This window comes from Idiotropiscis lumnitzeri, chromosome 18, assembly GCF_059441095.1.
Source record: "Idiotropiscis lumnitzeri isolate Australia: NSW breed Sydney's pygmy pipehorse chromosome 18, RoL_Ilum_1.0, whole genome shotgun sequence".
In the NCBI taxonomy this organism is placed as follows: Eukaryota; Metazoa; Chordata; class Actinopteri; order Syngnathiformes; family Syngnathidae; genus Idiotropiscis; species Idiotropiscis lumnitzeri.
In genome coordinates, this window is record NC_142408.1 from 15,729,511 (window position 1) to 15,747,010 (window position 17,500).

The 17,500-nt window shown below is 40.3% G+C and overlaps 1 protein-coding gene across 6 annotated transcripts in view; it reads right to left on the reverse strand.

Annotated features, from left to right (window-relative positions):
* Positions 1 to 878: 878 nt before the first annotated feature.
* mvb12ba (multivesicular body subunit 12Ba) overlaps positions 879 to 17,500 on the reverse strand; it is a 98,183-nt gene continuing 81,561 nt past the window's right edge. For 5 of the 6 annotated variants that reach the window (XM_088280592.1, XM_088280590.1, XM_088280588.1 and 2 more), the window contains 2 exons: positions 15,525 to 15,584; positions 879 to 1,551 (listed from right to left, as the gene is read on the reverse strand). In XM_088280592.1, coding sequence (XP_088136718.1) covers positions 1,465 to 1,551; positions 15,525 to 15,584 — 147 coding nt within the window. In that variant the 3' untranslated portion in view covers positions 879 to 1,464. The remainder of the gene's footprint in view (positions 1,552 to 15,524; positions 15,585 to 17,500) is intronic. The other variant, XM_088280591.1, reaches the window with a different exon arrangement.

Sequence of the window (17,500 nt, forward strand, 5' to 3'; positions counted from 1 at the left end):
AACCGGGGGTTCACTGTATATATATATACATATATTTGTATATGTATATATATATACATATGTATATATATATATATATAGATACACATATATATATACACACATATATATATACACATATATATACACATATATATATATATATATATACATATATATATATATACATATATATACACATATATGTTTATATATATATTTGTATATACGTATATGTATATATATATACATATATGTATATATATATACATATATGTATATATATATACATATATGTATATATATATATACATATATGTATATATATATATATATATATGTATATATATATGTATATATATACATATGTATATATATATATACATATGTATACGTATATATATATGTATATATATATATGTATGTAAAACAGCAGAAGATCCTCCTGTAGCCGCTACACCGCCTCCTGCAGCTTCTCCTGCATCGTCTGCGGCGTCATCCGAGGAGCAGTAAAGCTCTTCATGCCCCTGCGCAAAACGGCGGACTAATTATTTTAGTGTTTGCTTGTTTTTGTTTGTTTGTTTTGTTTTTGATTGGTTGTTCGTAAGTAAATTGTTCTGTAGAACAGTGTTCTCGTGTGTTCACTCTCTCTCTCTCTACCCGTATATATATATATATATATATATATATATATATTTTTTTTAAGCATTTTTGAAGGTGCGCCACTACTTCGCACCTATATATATATATATATATATATATATAGGTGCGAAGTATATATACGCATTTTATTTTATTTATTTTTTTTTTTTGAAGGTGCGCCGCTACTTCGCGGATTTTCAGTTTTCGCGGGTGGTCTCGGTCCCCATTAACCACAATAACCGGTGTATTACTGTATATACATATACTCTGTACTCCCTTTATTTAACAACAGTTGACTGTAACTCTGCATGAGAACTTGATTTATTCTGGACCTAGACTTGGTTCACTATTTGAAGACACCCGGCTTAATGGCTCAGAACAATCATTACTCAAATGACAGTCAAATCTCAGTTCATTTCATTAAAGTCCATCACATTAGATGCAGTTATTTCCTATACATGGAAAAGTGAAAACATGTCAAGGTAAAATCATGAAACGTGTCTACAATGTTATTTTGAACAAGGAGCATTGCCGTTATTTTTTTTAACTTGCTTCAATTCATCGAGTTTTCTTCACATTTAACTTGATATTGGACGTATGTGAAGAACATATTTCTCAGTTAAAATGCTTCTCACTGCCTTATAACAGCACAATGAAAAAGAAAAAAAAACAGCTTCTCCAAATTCAGTGTTGCCACATTTTTTTCTCAACATAATTCTGGATGAATGGAGTGTATAAAAGTCTCTCAAAAGTCTAGTGTTGTGGCCATCAGTGAAGGTAAGCATGTCTGTCCTGCTGGTGTATTTGCAGAGGGAGTGCTGAAGATAGTAGTAGTCGGGTTCATCAGGCCTCAGAGCTCAGGGTGGTTCGAGTTGGACTGGGAGGGAGCCGTGCTGCAGCGCTGTGTTCGGTATGAAAACTGTAATCATACTGATAAAGAAAGTTTTTTTTTTTTAATTCCAAGCTTATTCAACAATACACAAGACATTTTAAGTCCATTTTATTCAACAATACGCATGACATTTTCAGTCCATTTTATGTAGCCTTGTTGTAAACCACGGCATCATTGAGACACCATCAGGGTTGAACAATTTCAAGAAAAGTAATTTTTAGTAATTGTAATTTTTCTGAGAGATATTGCGATTATGATTTGATTAGGATTTTCTTCTGGGGCAGCGTGGCTCAGTAGGACAGTGGTTGTTTCCCAACCTAGAGGTTGTGGGTTCGATCCCCCACCATTGTGACCATGGCTTAGTGTCTTTGAGCAAGATACTGAACCCCCATTTGCTCCTGATGGTATGTAATCAAAAGGTAAATGAGGTAATAGTGCTTTGAGTACTGTAAGTAGAAAAAACGCTTTACAAGTGACAGCCCATTTACACTGAAAAAAGTAGCCTAATCAATTTACGTAAATTCATTGACAAAAAGAACTTGATTTTTGTTTTTAGTTTTTTTTTTATCACATGATTAAAATGTGTTGAACTAATACAGAACATACGTTTACTTATGAGGAAAACACGGGAAATTACATAAGGATTCATTCATGTTCATGACAGGTGTCATGTCATGATTATGACAGTCTTATGACAGTCTTATGAACCAGCATTCAAACAAAGTGTTAACGCATATTTTAATTGTGTACAATCAACGTACATTTTGGAATTCAGTAAATCCAAAGGAATGTTTTTTTTCAGTGGTTCTGCATCGTTAAAATGTTAATAGGTGCATTTAAGGCTTATTGTCAATCAAATGAAGTTTCTCAGCCAATCACTCTTCCTCCAACAGCCATGTGCTCGCCACACCACGGCGCACCGATATCTGATTTTGCAATCAAAACTTCATTTACCCCAGAAAGGAGGAAAGCATGAAATTTTGTCCGCATCTTTCAAGCCATGTTTTGTGCATACGCTGCATTAATAAGTATGGCTGCTGCACAATTGCCCATGATTTCCCCTTCAAGTTTTTTTTTTCCTTGGCCATATACTTTCCACAGGAAGTTGCATAAGCATCTTTCAGGCACCATTTTGTACGTACGCAACATTAATAAGTGAGATCCCAGGGCTTTAAGAAACTCTGGGCGGAGCCACCGAGGAGCTTTTTAATCATCTCAACTCTAGAGATAGTACGACCCACATCAGAGTGGCCAAACTCCTTCCTTTAGGGAAGTTGTGTCAGTCGAATTGAGAAGGTCTATGAAGTATTCTCCCCACCTACTCACAACATCCGAAATCGAGGTCACCAGCGCACCATCTCCACTTTATACAGTGGAAATGGTGCACCGCAGCCCCTTTGCAAAACACACTCAAAACTCTCTCGCCCACCCCAACCCCCCTCTCCCTCGCCCTCTCATCCAATTGCATTAATGGCTCTGGCTATTTATTAAGCTCATTAAAATGAAGGCTCGATATTGAACATATTTATATTAATACTTCACTCACCATTAGCCACGCTAATCTGAGCCATGGCCATTTGGTGTATGCCACAGTACAACGAGAGAATGCAATTCCTGGAGAAATTACATGTGAAAGCGGAGGATGTGGAATGATGTTTAATGATACTGAATGACATTGAATGAGACTGAATGATTTCGAATGATACTGAATGACAATGAATAATTTTGAATAATACTGAATAACATTGAATGAATTTAAATAATACTGAATGACATTGCATGATGTGAAAATTACTGGGAATGGGCTCAACATGTTGCAATGGTTTGAACCGGTGAAAAAAGTAGGAGGTAATGTTGATAGCCAAAATAATCTTAAACACTGGCTTTCATTATGAAGTATTGAACGTTTTCCGCTTGATTTGGGAAATCATTGATTGGGGTTACTTCCAATTAATTTCCAGCAGACTCGGGTCATTTCCGGTTCACTTCCGGTTCATATGGGTCACTTCCAGTTAAATTCCTGTTGATTTGGGGGCTTTCTCTAAGGTGCCACCATCCTTGGAAAAGCTAAGGAATCTGTCCAAGATGACTGCCGCACCGTGGGGGAGGCTAAGGTGCGAGCATCCTAGCTAAAGCTAAGGAATCTGTCCAAGATGGCGGCCAGCCCAACGTGAGTTGAATGAGCTCAAGGTTTTGAATTTCTAACTGAAAGTAGAACCATGTATATGTGATTGGGATGAATGAATGAAGGAATGATGAATCTTTGAAATGTGAAGAGTGAATCACGTGAGAAATGCGAAAGGAGATACAGGAATGTTAAATGAATGACATGAATATTTTTTAATTTCTAACAGGAACAATGTAAATGTAAATGAAAAAGTGCCATCTGGAATGGATGAATCAATGAATCTTTGAAACATGAACAGAGTGTATCACCTGAAAAATGGAGAATGGAGATACAGCAATGTGAAATGAATGACCTGGATGTCTTGAATTTCAAACTGTTCAGTGTGCCATTGGAGGTAAATGGGGTATTTAAAGGTGAATAATGTGAAAGAGTGAATAATATGAAAAACTTGGAAACATGAAAAATAGTAGCCCACATAAAATTAACGACCTGAATTTTTTTAAGTTGGAACGGTTTGAATCGGATGAAAAATGGTGAACTAAATGTATTCCCAATTTTTTCCCGTTGGAAATGAATAAGGATTTTGGGGGGAAAAAATGCTGAAATTTGGGACCAAATTTGGAAAGAGACCCAAACGGTTGTGTCCCTTTTATATCAGTGTAGGGGTAAAACATTGGTCTCAGTGTAGCTGGACCAAAATTAGAGAAGTTCGAAGAGAAAAACCAATGGGAATAGTAATAATAATGGGGATTTTGTGGGTCTTTGAATGGGGAAAATTATGAATTTTTGGTGGGCATGAATTACTTGCATGTTGAAAGGCATGTTAAAGTGCCATTGGAATTAAATGAATAAATTAATGAAAGTTGTGAAAGAAGATACACGAAATGAATGACATTTTTTTTTTCATTTTTATCTGGAACCATGTAAATGTGAATGGAAAAGTACCATTGGGAATGGATGAATGAGAGAATTTTTTAAACATGAAGTGGATCACATGAATAATGCGGAAGGAGATGCAGTAATGTGGAATGAGTGACCTGAATGTCTTGCCTCCGCCTTCACAAAATTATGATGCTGACATTATAGCAGCACAGGGCATGCAGTTTTATGGCGTTTGTAACTGAATGATGGGCGAAGGTTTATCGTGATTTTGTTTATAAACAGAATTTCAAATCTGTAAACAATGCGAAATAACATGATACTGAGAAATTTAATTAATAGATCGTATGAGGCTCATAAGAGTCTTGGACTGACAGTGGGGCTGTCACATAAAACTCCATTAAAACAAAACAAACGCATACCAAGGATGCTTGACAATGCGTTTTTGGATGTGTGGCACCAGAAGTGAGTCTAGCACTTAGAGGATTGTTTTAATGAGGGACAATTCATGTCATTCGAACAATTGAGGAAGGGATGTGGCTTTTCCTCTCAGAACCTCTTTTGTTATCTCCAGATGTGATCGTTCTTGAGGACTAACTTGGGACCCGACTTAATTTTACTTGCATGAATAAAGTCGAAGAATTTCTTTTAGGGCTGGGCCATAAACCGAAAATTTACCGTTACCGAAATGTATTACAATGACCGACATCATTTTCCCCATGTCGGTAAATTCGGTGTCTAAAAAAAAAAAAAAGAATAAGAAGTCTTTTCTGTCTGTGGCGATGTTAATGCCCCTTTAAGACGGCTACAGCGCATGTCGTCACGTGACTCCACCCTTCTGAACAAGAATGTAAACAAGATGCGTTCGTAGCTGGCGATTCAAATTCAGAAGCGGCTGACACGGCTGAAGACGAAGTAACGTTAGTTGAAATTGTTCCTGTCGCGCTTGTCCCGAAAAGAAATTCGACATCTGTCGTTTGGAAATGTTTTGGGTTCTATAAAGACGATTTTAAGCAAAAGAACATGAACTACAAAGTGCATCGTAAGCACCAAAACAGCGCGTCCAACTTTGCAAATGGCATTACAGCATCTCGGCACAATCTATTTGCAGAAAAAGATTTCCTGAGAGGTACCCTTTTTCTCCTGTTCTTTGTGACATTGTTCACATCATGCAAAGCAAGCTATTTGGAATGTTTATACAAATGGCTTTTATTTTTCACTAAAAGTAATGTGCACCAGTTGGTCAATAAAAAACAGTTACTATGCATTTCCTGCATTTATTTTGATTTTGGTCCTCAGGGGTAATTTATCGTGCATTTATTGTTATCGAGGTAAAATTGCCCAATTTACCGCGATATTGATTTTAGGTCATATCGCCCAGCCCTAATTTCTTTAATGATGTCTAGAATGTATTGCGTGTTGATGGATGGAAGCCCAAAATCTAGATTGAAATGTGAGTCAGATCTTGCCGTTAGTGAAGGATTGTATTACGATTAGTGCCATATTTTATACATTTACAGGACAGAATGTCAATTATTAAATTTAGCAGGTTCAAATTTACTGAATATGTTAAAGCATTTATCAAATGCAACTAGAAGTACTGTGCACAGTAATGAGTGGGATTGTAGTGATGGTGATTAATGATTATTATATTATTCTCGTATGCTAAATTTACATTACTTAGTTTAAATGTGTGAACTTTGCTGAAATTTTCAGTCGTAGACCCCAAACTTGCAACACACGCACACACGCACACACACACACATAGTATTTTCATGACCTAGACTCACATTTACACCAAACATATTCAGTCTGCATATTACAAACTTATTACAAACCAGAATCAGAAATCCCTTTATTGTCATTGCATTCAAGTGTGCAACGAGATTAGAGAGCTCCCCTCTCCAGTGCAATAAAACAATAATTCAGATAAATATATAAATTTGATAAATAAGAGAATAGTTAGTGCAATGGAAAATAATACTGAATAGGATATATAAAAACACATCACGTTGCTGTTCTGCAAGGTAAGGGTGGTCGTGTGTGTGTGAGAGTTTAGAATGGAGATGGCTCTTGGAAAGAAACTGTTTCTCAGTCTATTGGTCGTTGATTTGATGCACCTGTAGCGCCTGCCAGAGGGCATCAGGTCGAACAGGTGTGAATTTGGGTGGGTATTGTCTTTGACGATGTTGAGAGCCCTTCTGAGGCACCGGGCGGTGTAGATATCCGACAGTGAGGGGAGAGGGCAAACCAAACAGCATTTCAGGACACAAATACGATAAGGCACATTTTTCACATATGCCGTAGAGACGCAGACATGCCAAATTGGGCACTGGAGGCGTCATAAGGATGCCATTGCTTGCAAAAGCGCACACAATTGCATACAAAAAAGATTACAGGAGACTGCCCGCCAGAGAAGGCCAGCCTTGGAATGCCAGCCCTGGGAACAAGACGGGAATCAACCTTCCAACCTGGAGGACGACTGATTTCAAACTACATTACCCTTGTCATAGAAACCGAGCTAGAGTAATCATATAAAATGTGAGGGTGGGCTGAAGTACAGTTTGTGAGGATAAGAAATAGTTGCCCAGATATCTGACATGTACTATTTCCTGAACTCCAGAAAATTTAAGAAACTATCGGAACAAAACTTGGATCAGTTGTTCAGTCCTTATTTGACAACTTCTTTCTTGAATATAAAAAGGAACATGCATTGTGTACATTTACTTAACGAAGGGTTTATTACCTAGTAATGTGCATCTATTTGGCAACTAATTCCAACATTAGTATTGATGAGCAGTTATGGATGGATTTCCGCCGGAACAGCTTTTCTACAATTATCAATGCCCGCTTTACATTGACGGACTATAATTTCATACGCCAGTTGTATCTCACTCCAGAGAAACTACATTCTTTTAAATCTACTTTGTCAGACGTATGTAACAAGGTGAGGCCCTTCTGGCATGATATTTGCTCCACTCTTACTGGAATATAGGAATTACTGTTCCACATGACCCTGAACTATGCCTTGTGGGGAATTTCAATGTTATTTGCCATCGTTTGACTGAAGCAAAAAATTATATTTCGCAGAATTGCTTTTTGTGTTGCCAAAAAATGTATCGTGTTAACATGTCTGACTCCCCTCCAGTTATCAATAAGTGGTCTTTTGAAATGAACAGTTGTGCTCCTCTGGAAAAAAAATACATATTGTCTCAGAAAACAGTTTGCCAAGTTTTGAAGATCTGGCAACCATATTTAAATCACATCTGTGTGATAACTGCACTAGGTGCTTGATGTTTTCTTATATTGTTTGAATGCTGACATTTTTTTGTTTAAGGTTGTTTTCTTTGGTTAGGATGATATGTTTTATATTGTCCCTGAATTCTTGTTTGATTTCATTGTTGTTAAATTTAAAAATCCAAAATAAACTATTTTAAAAAAAGATGGATAAAGTTGTTGTTCGCACCCAGTTTCACATTCCTAGTTGTTTGTCGCCGCTGATATGAAACAATAAAAAATATCACCGATCAGTGTTGAGTCAAGTCGTGAGCTGATCTGCTAGCGTCTGCGTAGCTTCAACATCAGCATCGCAAGAGAAACCGGGCAAAGCGGTGTGTTGTCAATGTGACCCGCCATTTTTCATTTTTTATAGATCCTTTCCGTTGGTAAAGGCGTCGAATTTAGAGATCTCCATGACAAAATGCAGACAATCCCAAATAGTTGCCAGCTCTGCAAAAATGACACGATAGACTAATTTCTATCGTCACAATGTATTCTCAAATCACCCAGCTCTAATAGTAACAATACACACGCATGCTTGCTTGCGCACATGCACAAACACACTCAGACCCCTCTTGAAGGCTTTCTTTAGAGCAAAGTAATCCATCACATTTGTTCACACATCAAATACTGTAAAAAGAATTATATAATAAGTCCAATGTCAACTAATGACAATATCAGGTCACACAGGCTTGATTGTTTTCTGGTAGTGAAAACTAGAAACATTTACCATGCAATCGATAAGGTACCGTATCATTAATTGAAAAGCATTATAAAATTGTTTGCGTAAGAAATGTACCGCCTGCTCTAACATGTAAACTTTTTTCCATCGTACTGTAACAAAAATAGACCCTCACCAGCTGATTACCTTTACAATCCTCAAGAAACGTTGTTCCTTATCTTCAAGAGTGACACTGGTGTGTCTAACAGGAAACATTAATTTCTGGCAAAGGACAGGAAGGACTGTCCCCCACCATTATTCCTACATCCTGTAACACTCTGCAACTGCAAAAAGGCCTTTGTCCTTTGTCCAATAAGAGAACAAACTCGAACAGAACTTAAAATTCATGTGTATGCAATTTTGATAATTCCGTATATTATATATATTGAAAAGGGGTTTCATGTCGTGCTTATGTCTGATCATGTTCTTTAATGTGCATTATATGGATTAATTAATTGGGAGAAAAGTTATAGCTTTGATTTCTAATTCGTCATTTTCTTCTAAATCCTTTGTGGTTGATTAATTGAACATTTGTTAAGTTTAAAAGTTTTATTATACGCAAAGTATAATTTTAAAATATATTACCAAAGATGTGGCCATGATTAATTCTATACTCCCTTTATATTTATTTCTGCAAAATTATCCTGGTAGGTGTGTCCATGAGGACAACTCCCTATTTCACATAGTCCTACAGCAGTGGCCTGACTCGAGCAACGCAGAGTATAAAGCTGAAGCTACTTCCTGTCACTCGCTCTTTTGTGCTCTCTTTGGTGCTCTCTTTTTTGTGTTCTTTCGGTCTCCTCTTTGTGGCCTCTTCTGTGCTATGTGGTCTCTGTTTCTCTCCTGACCATGTGGGTGCATAGCCAGGGACCGTTGTTCTGGCATGGGTTTTCTTTCAAGAATCTTTCCACTATGAGCAGAATTAAGTGCTCATGGGTGTCAGCACAGCGCCTTGGATGAAGAGACATCCGCTTCACCGAAAGGCATGCTCACCGAGCCCGACGAAACCATTGGCCACAGCAAGAGCTTAGAACACTGTCCAGTGCTCCACCGCAGGAGGGCCTGAGACGTCAGGCAGCCTAGTGCACCGCACCCGCACGCCTGAACGTGGGATGCCAGACCACTTTTTCATTTTTCACGGCCTTTTTCATTTTTCCTTTTTACCGCCAACTGTTCCAGACACCTCCTGTCTCCACCACTTGGTCAGCTCGACTGCAAGGCTCAAATCGGCACAACCTCCTCACAGCTCATCCATCCCAAGGACCATCAGTGACTGAAAATTATCAGGGTACAAAACAAAAGCGGTGCTTGGAATTTATTTAAAAGGGGGTTAAGGTAGTGATGGAGCCACATGTCCAAACTTTGAGAAAATTAACACCAGCTTGCGCCAAGATCATCTATTTTTGATTGTTCTTTTTGTTTTCTTTCATTTCACTATTATATTCTCGTTCGATTCCACCCTTTGCACCATCGTTAGTTTTCTTATGACGTATTACTCCCAACTTCCATGTTGATTTAAAGAATAAATGTTCACCTCAAAACTACATTGTCTACTGTGTGAGTGCTTGAATAAAAGTTAGGAACCCCTAAGATTCTAAAACCAAATCAAATTCTCTAAATGTAGCAGCTTTCTCACTAATGCAGTGCTTCTCAATTATTTTCCGTCACACCGCCCCTACCAAGAAGAAAACAATTCGCGTCCCCCGACCACCCTCTCTTCGCCGCAACTATAAATAATAGCATTGCAAAACAAACCTACACCATAGAGTTAAGACTCGCCGCGCACAATTATTTATATAGCGCATTTTACAACAGCTGTAATAATGCAAGGACACTTGAGAGGTTTTGTGAGGGGGGCAGTTTTTAAAAAATACTTTTTGTCAAGTATAATTTTGTATTTCTATATATGAAAATGCATTTTTAAACCCCAATTTTCTTTTACATTTCGTACTAATGTACATGTTCTTTGTATATAGATGTTTGACAAATATATAAAATGTTAATAAAACATCCCTCAGAAAAGCTAAATTGATGACAAATATAATTTGGAGAACTATTATTGTGTAGATCTCGAAACTCAGTCCTCTGTGGTGCAAATATTGATGAGATGATAAATATTTAGTATACGTTTGACATCAAACCTCTTCGTTGTGATGACGTCATCCGTTTCTGTGTTCCGGTCTGACAGCGTCTACTAAATTGCCTTCGTCTTAGATTATTTCGATAGGTAACGGTTGAAATACAACATTTCTGTTCATAGCTGCTGGCTCTCCGCCCAAACGCGGTTTGAGTCAGACTTCTGTTAAAAGTCGGGCGTACATCAAAGCACTTATTACTCTGTAATTCATTTTAGCAATTAACACATTTAGCGCCTCCTCGTTCGCCTCCTCGTTTAGAACACTACTTGATAGTGGGGTCGTTTATTTGTCATCATGCAGCTCGTTGCTGCTACTGTGCACGGACTTCGATATAGTACAAATAAAGCTCATACTGAGGTGCAAGATAGCTTGGCGGCGAGCATTCAAGTAGCGGCGAAAGAAATTACTTCCGGGACAAGAAGTGACAGGGCGACGCTTTTTTTTTTATCAGTACTGCGTGACCTACTGTGTGAACTAGGGGCACAAACCGCAGCTTTGACAATCTCAAAATCGCATTGTCTGAGATTGCAATTACGGTCCCAAAACCATACATCGTTCAGCCGTCCTACGACAAATAGTGGGGCGCGCCTGAGTGATTTTCACAGGCTTTTCGTCTGTTTAAGCCTTTTAAATTGAATGAAGAAAAAAAAAACTACGTGGTGGCCCTAGTGGCGACTAAGCTTACTGACGGCAGTACACTTCAGCCACTGTTAATTAATAAAAATAAACCTTACGATAATCTCTACAGTACCCACCGGCTGTCATGCTTCATGATCCTGCCACAGCAACATCTTACACCAATCCAGCCCAAAGATCAATTTTTTTTAAACCTGCTCGGGTAAAAAACGATAATTAAGAATTTTTGATTCAAGAACCAGAATCGAAATAAGGAACTGGAAGCCCAACTAGAATTGTTCAAATTCAAACGATGTGCAACCCTACTCCTAAATAGGACAAACGGGCGATAAACCGAAAATTTACCATTACCGAAATTTATTACAATGACCGACATCATTTTGTCCATGTCAGTAAATTCGGTGTTTTAAAAAAAAGATAAGAAAACTCTTTTCTGTCTGCGGCTATGTTCATGCCCCTTTAGGACGGCTACAGCGCGTGTAATCACGTGACTCCACCCATCTGAACAAGAAAGAAAACAGTCGACGCGGTCGCAGCTGGCGATTCAAATCAAGAAGCGGCTGACACGGCTGAAGACGAAATAACGTTAGTTGAAGTTGTTCCTGTCGCACTTGTCCCGAAAAAGAAATTCGACATCTGTCGTTTGGAAATGTTTTGGGTTCCATAAAGACGATGTTTGAGCAAAAGAACATGAACTACAAAGTGCGTCGTAAGCATCCAAAACAGCGCTTCCACCCTTTTCTTTTTCACCACCCACAACACAACCATGCTGTTGACTTGGAGCTTGTGCTAAAAGTTCAAAGTGAGAAGCAAGGTTTGACAAGTGACAACAGCCCATAACGGAGGCGACACCATACAAGAGAATGTCTAAGAAGTGGACGCGATAGCCTAGCACGTAGCTAAAGATATAGCTCCTCGAGCTACAGTGGAGCTCACGGGATTTAAAGTAGCCGGCAAGAGGTACAAAAATATTTTTCGCAAACCGTACTTCCCAATATGGACAACATTTGGACGGGAGCTTAGACATGTATTTTGCGTCCACATTCGACTTGTTGTTGAGTTGCAACATGGACCCCTGTTTGAGCCTGACTATGCATGACAGACGACAAGTGGCGACTGCGCATCAGAGTACTCGAGACGGCACATTTTGCCAATGATGCACACTTGTTTATTTGGCATTGGCATTTCAATGAGATTTTTTCATTTTATTTAGCATTTGGTTTACAAGCGACTAGCTCCTTTGCACATTGCATTATTTATATTGTTTACAAGAGACCTTCACACAAATCTAGGCCTTTGCACATGGCATTACAGCATCTTGGCGCAATCTAATTGTAGAAAAAGATTTTGCGAGAGGTACCCTTTTTCTCCTGTTCTTTGTGACATTGTTCTGTACTTGTAACTGCTTGCTGTTATCAGAACCAAGTAGCCTACGGAGTAACTTACTCCATAAGTGTCACTGTCGCCATGGTCCGTCAAAGGAACGCGTGTCAGTGTGTGCGAGCCGAGACGAATGACCGCGGATGTTTTGTTGTGCCGACGTGCGCGATAGTGTGTGTGCAGTGCATGCGCCCTGCTTGTTGTCCCGGTGGTAGGTGTGCCCAAACGAGGACAGGTTGGACCAGCATCGCAGTTTTTGAACGACAGATTACATGGTCAAAAGAAAGGGATGTCATCAAATTTGAATGTCTGATGGACCACACACAAAAATTTTGTCTCGTCTCGTCAACGAAAATTCATTTACGTCACGTCATGTTTTCGTCATCAAAGAGCCAAGTTTAGCTCGTCATCGTCTTATCGTCATGAACAAAAAAGTTTTCAAAATATTTTCGCCATCGTCATCGTTGACGAAAACAACAATTTGGCATTGGCAACAACTACAGGAGAATTCCAGCGAGCAGAGGAAGGTAAAGCGATAGACTTTGCCCAAATTTTAATAAATGTCAGTGTGTGAGCCCTCTTATGTCATATAAGGGGCAGTTCTACTCGCCACAGTAAGATGCCTTGCCTTGAGGCTAAGTCTAAGATGTATTTTGCTACTTGAACAAAATGGCTCCAGATTTAAATAAAGTTGATGATAATACTGAGAGTGAAATTGTGTGAAAGTAAGAAATGAGTTAGTGACAGTGTTAGCCACATGTCATGAAAAGCTAAACAAAACTTTATTGGTGCAAATATCTGAAAAAATATCTAAAAAAGCTTTAACATGTTGTAAATCACTAAATCTGTTAGATATATATGCGTTTAAAGGCATTTAAGCTATGTCAAGTTTTGGTATTTTTATTTTTCATAATTTGGACACAATTTCACCTCTTTTGCCTACAAATGAATATCGGCTTCAAATATCGGTTATCGGCATCGATATCGGCCCTGAAAAAAGCATATCGGTCTATCACTACCCGGTATATACTCCACTCAGGGTTTCATTTGGCACACTCACTTTTGCTCAAGTCCCGCTTCATTAGTCACCTCACTACCTGCAGCTCTTCGCTCGCTGTCGCTGGTGTGGAATTAAGTTATTTTTGGGTATCTTTCAGCATTTTCTGAACAAAACTGCAAAAGATGGGCGCATAATTCGATGGAGAATGTTTCGAGCAAAGTGGCGAAGGCATATAGGTCCACAGATTTTGCCAAGAGAATGCGTTGCTGGGTGGTCATCATGTCATGTCATTATCCACACCGCTTATCCTGTACAGGGTCGCGGGAGGGTGCTGGAGCCTATTCCAGCTGACTACGGGCGAAAGGCGCACTCCACCCTGAACTGGTTGCCAGTCAGTCACAGGGCAGACATCGACACCGTCACTGAGCGGGAACTGAACCCACGCTGCCCGCACACAACTCAGGCGAGTGTACCACTACACCATCAGTGACCTTTGCTGGATGGTTGGAATCTTAATGACAACTCCTATCTTGGTGATGTAACTTCATTCTCCCTGAATTCTTCAGTAAGTAAAAAGCATCCATCAACTGTTGGAGCCTATCCCAGCTGTCTTCCGGCAGTCGCCGGGGTACACTAAAAGGCCATTGCAAAGCAGCATAGCGGTATTTGAAACTGAAATTGGAGTCTCAGGAATGTTAAATGGTATATCAGTTGTCACTTGTCTAGTGCTTTTCTACCTTTGGTATGTAGTGTATTTTCACATTGACTAACATGAACATTTTAGTAATTCTCTATTAGTAACTATGAGGGGATTGGAGATTAAAGAAGTGACCAGTCTTTGTGTTGAAATTCCAATGTAACAAGATACTGCCTGGGGGACAACAGGCATTACCGGTTATTATGGTAGGACAGGTCAGTAATCTTTCAGGATGTGAAAAGCACGAAAGGTGATCGTAACCGACTGGACCACACCAGAAGGTCACTTCAAAGGGGAACCATATTTGCTCTCAGATGAGGGGGCTTTTGGGGCGAAGTTGAAGACTATCAGAATGAGAATGCATATGCAACAAGGGAAAATTAGATATTCATGTCCTCGGTGGGCATTCCCTATAAGAAGGGAACACAGAGCGCACTCACGCACAACTTTTTGGGGAGACCTGACATCAGCATGTGACGAGAATAAAATCTTTTTCTAACCAAAATGGTTGTGTCAGAGAAGTTCTTTTCCATCACCTATTCAGCCTTGCTCAGCTGTGTCTCCGGAAGGCAGCAGAGACGGACCCACACTTCAAGACCAAAATATTCCACAGGTACTCAAAGCACTTCACACTATTACCTCAGCTACCGACTGATGATACCATCATACTATCAGGAGCATCTGGGGGTTCAGTATTTTGCTCAAGGATACTTCGACATGGTCACAATGTCCGGGATCGAACCCACACCCACTAGGTTGGGAAAACGACCCCCCCATTCCCTGACCACTCTAACACCCCCCCCCGAGGCGGTGAAAACTTGCCAGTCCACAAAGGATATAGACTTGTATGAATCGTTCCACAGTGGAAAAAAAGTTGGGGACCACTATGCCAGGGTACAGGGAATGCGCACATTTAAATGTTGTGCCACGCTGAGTGAGTAAATGGTGGGACCGTGAGCAAATGACAGAATTAAGTTGAAAACAATGGGCTCATATGGAAAAGTCTTTTCAGAGCACACTGGAGAATATGCTCATATGAGTATATAATATAAGCTGCATTAAAACACGTGGATAAATGCACTCTCATTCTGCGAAACAATTTTTTTTAAATTAAATTGAATACACATGATTTAAATGTACTTTAAATACTCACTTCTTTCTCAATTTCAGCCAATGTTTTGGTCGTAATGCCCATGAGATCCATTTGCTGCAACTGAACAAGAAGACAATGTTTATGAACAAGTCAGACAAGTCATCCAGTAATGTGAAACATTTCTACAAATATTGTAATGTAAAGCATTAATAGTGATCAAACAGATGGGCCACGTAATTCTTGTTACCAGCTACAAGCTAAACTATATGACGTGACATGTATATAAATTAACAAAACATCAGGAGTTGAAGGGAGAAACACACACAAAATGCACCTCCTTTTAGGACAGACAGCGAATATGAAAAGTTACAGTACCCTGTAATAGATATATATATATATATACATATATATATATATACACATATATATATATATACATATACATGGACAGGAAGCTGCTGCTGGCCTTCTACCACTCGTCCATCGAGAGCCTGCTGACGTACTGTGTCTCCACCTGGTACAGCGGCTGCACTGAGGCGAACAGAGTGAGGCTCCAGAGGACAGTCAAAACAGCGCAAAGGATTATTGGCTGCCCTCTCCCCTCACTGTCGGACATCTACACCGCCCGGTGCCTCAGAAGGGCTCTCAACATCGTCAAAGACAATACCCACCCAAACTCACACCTGTTCGACCTGATGCCCTCTGGCAGGCGCTACAGGTGCATCAAATCAAGGACCAATAGACTGAGAAACAGTTTCTTCCCAAGAGCCATCTCCATTCGAAACTCACACACACACACACACACACACACACACACACGACCACCCGTACCTTGCAGAACAGCAACGTGATGTGTTTTTATATACCCTATTCAGTATTATTTTCCATTGCACTAACACACTTGAGTACAATGACAATAAAGGGATTTCTGATTTCTGATATATATATATATATACATATATATATATACATATACATATATATACATATACATACTTTTTATTAGTGTTTGCTTGCTCTTATTGGCATCAACTGAGGCACAACATCGATATACCCGCCAGGACATCGTGAACATTGGATATCGATGCGAAATAACCATCACAGAGGAATTTTGCTATGATCGCAAAATTCCGAACGAACTGGCGAGGCTGCCTGGCTCACCATGGCTGGTCATCGGGGCCGGGAGGCGGCGCAGGCGACGCAGAGAGAGGAAGCAGAAGCGAGGCTGCAGGTCCGGTGTCTTGCAACGGCTGCGACGGCAGCCCCATAGGCAACCACTACCGAGTCTGCACCTCACCAACGCCAGATCCGTGGTCCACAAAATCGACGACCTGGGATTACAAATCCTGGGAAACCGCTATGTGCGCGATAGCAGTGTGATCGTCGTCACGGAAACCTGGCTGCACGCAGACGTCCCCGACGCTAGCATCCAGCTGGCCGGGCGCTCGCTACATCGCGCGGATCGGACTAGGGACACCGGTAAGAGGAGGGGCGGGGGGCTCTGTGTTTACGTGCATGAGAACTGGTGCGGCGATAGCACGATCGTCGAGAAGCACTCTTCCCCCGACATCGAGTTCATGTCCGTTAAATGCCGGCCTTATTTTCTCCCGAGGGAGCTAACGGTAGTGATTGTCACAGCTGTTTACATCCCTCCCGACGCTAGCACTAGCACGGCGCTCTCGCTACTCGCGTGCGTCATCAATAAACATCAGCGGGCCCACCCTGATGGCGTTCACGTAGTAGCGGGAGACTTTAATAAGGCCAATTTAAAGACTGTACTCCCAGAGTTTCACCAGCATGTCAAGTGCCCAACGAGGGGAGACAACACTCTCGACCATGTGTACTCGAACATCAAGCACGCATACAGAGCCCTCCCACTCGCCCCTCTCGGCCAGTCAGACCACCTGTCCTTGCAGCTCGCACCTGCGTACACCCCTCTCAGGCGCAGATTCAGGCCTACCACAAAGACTGTGAAAACCTGGCGTGACGACGCCATGAGTGAATTACAGGACTGCTTTCATGACACAAACTGGGAC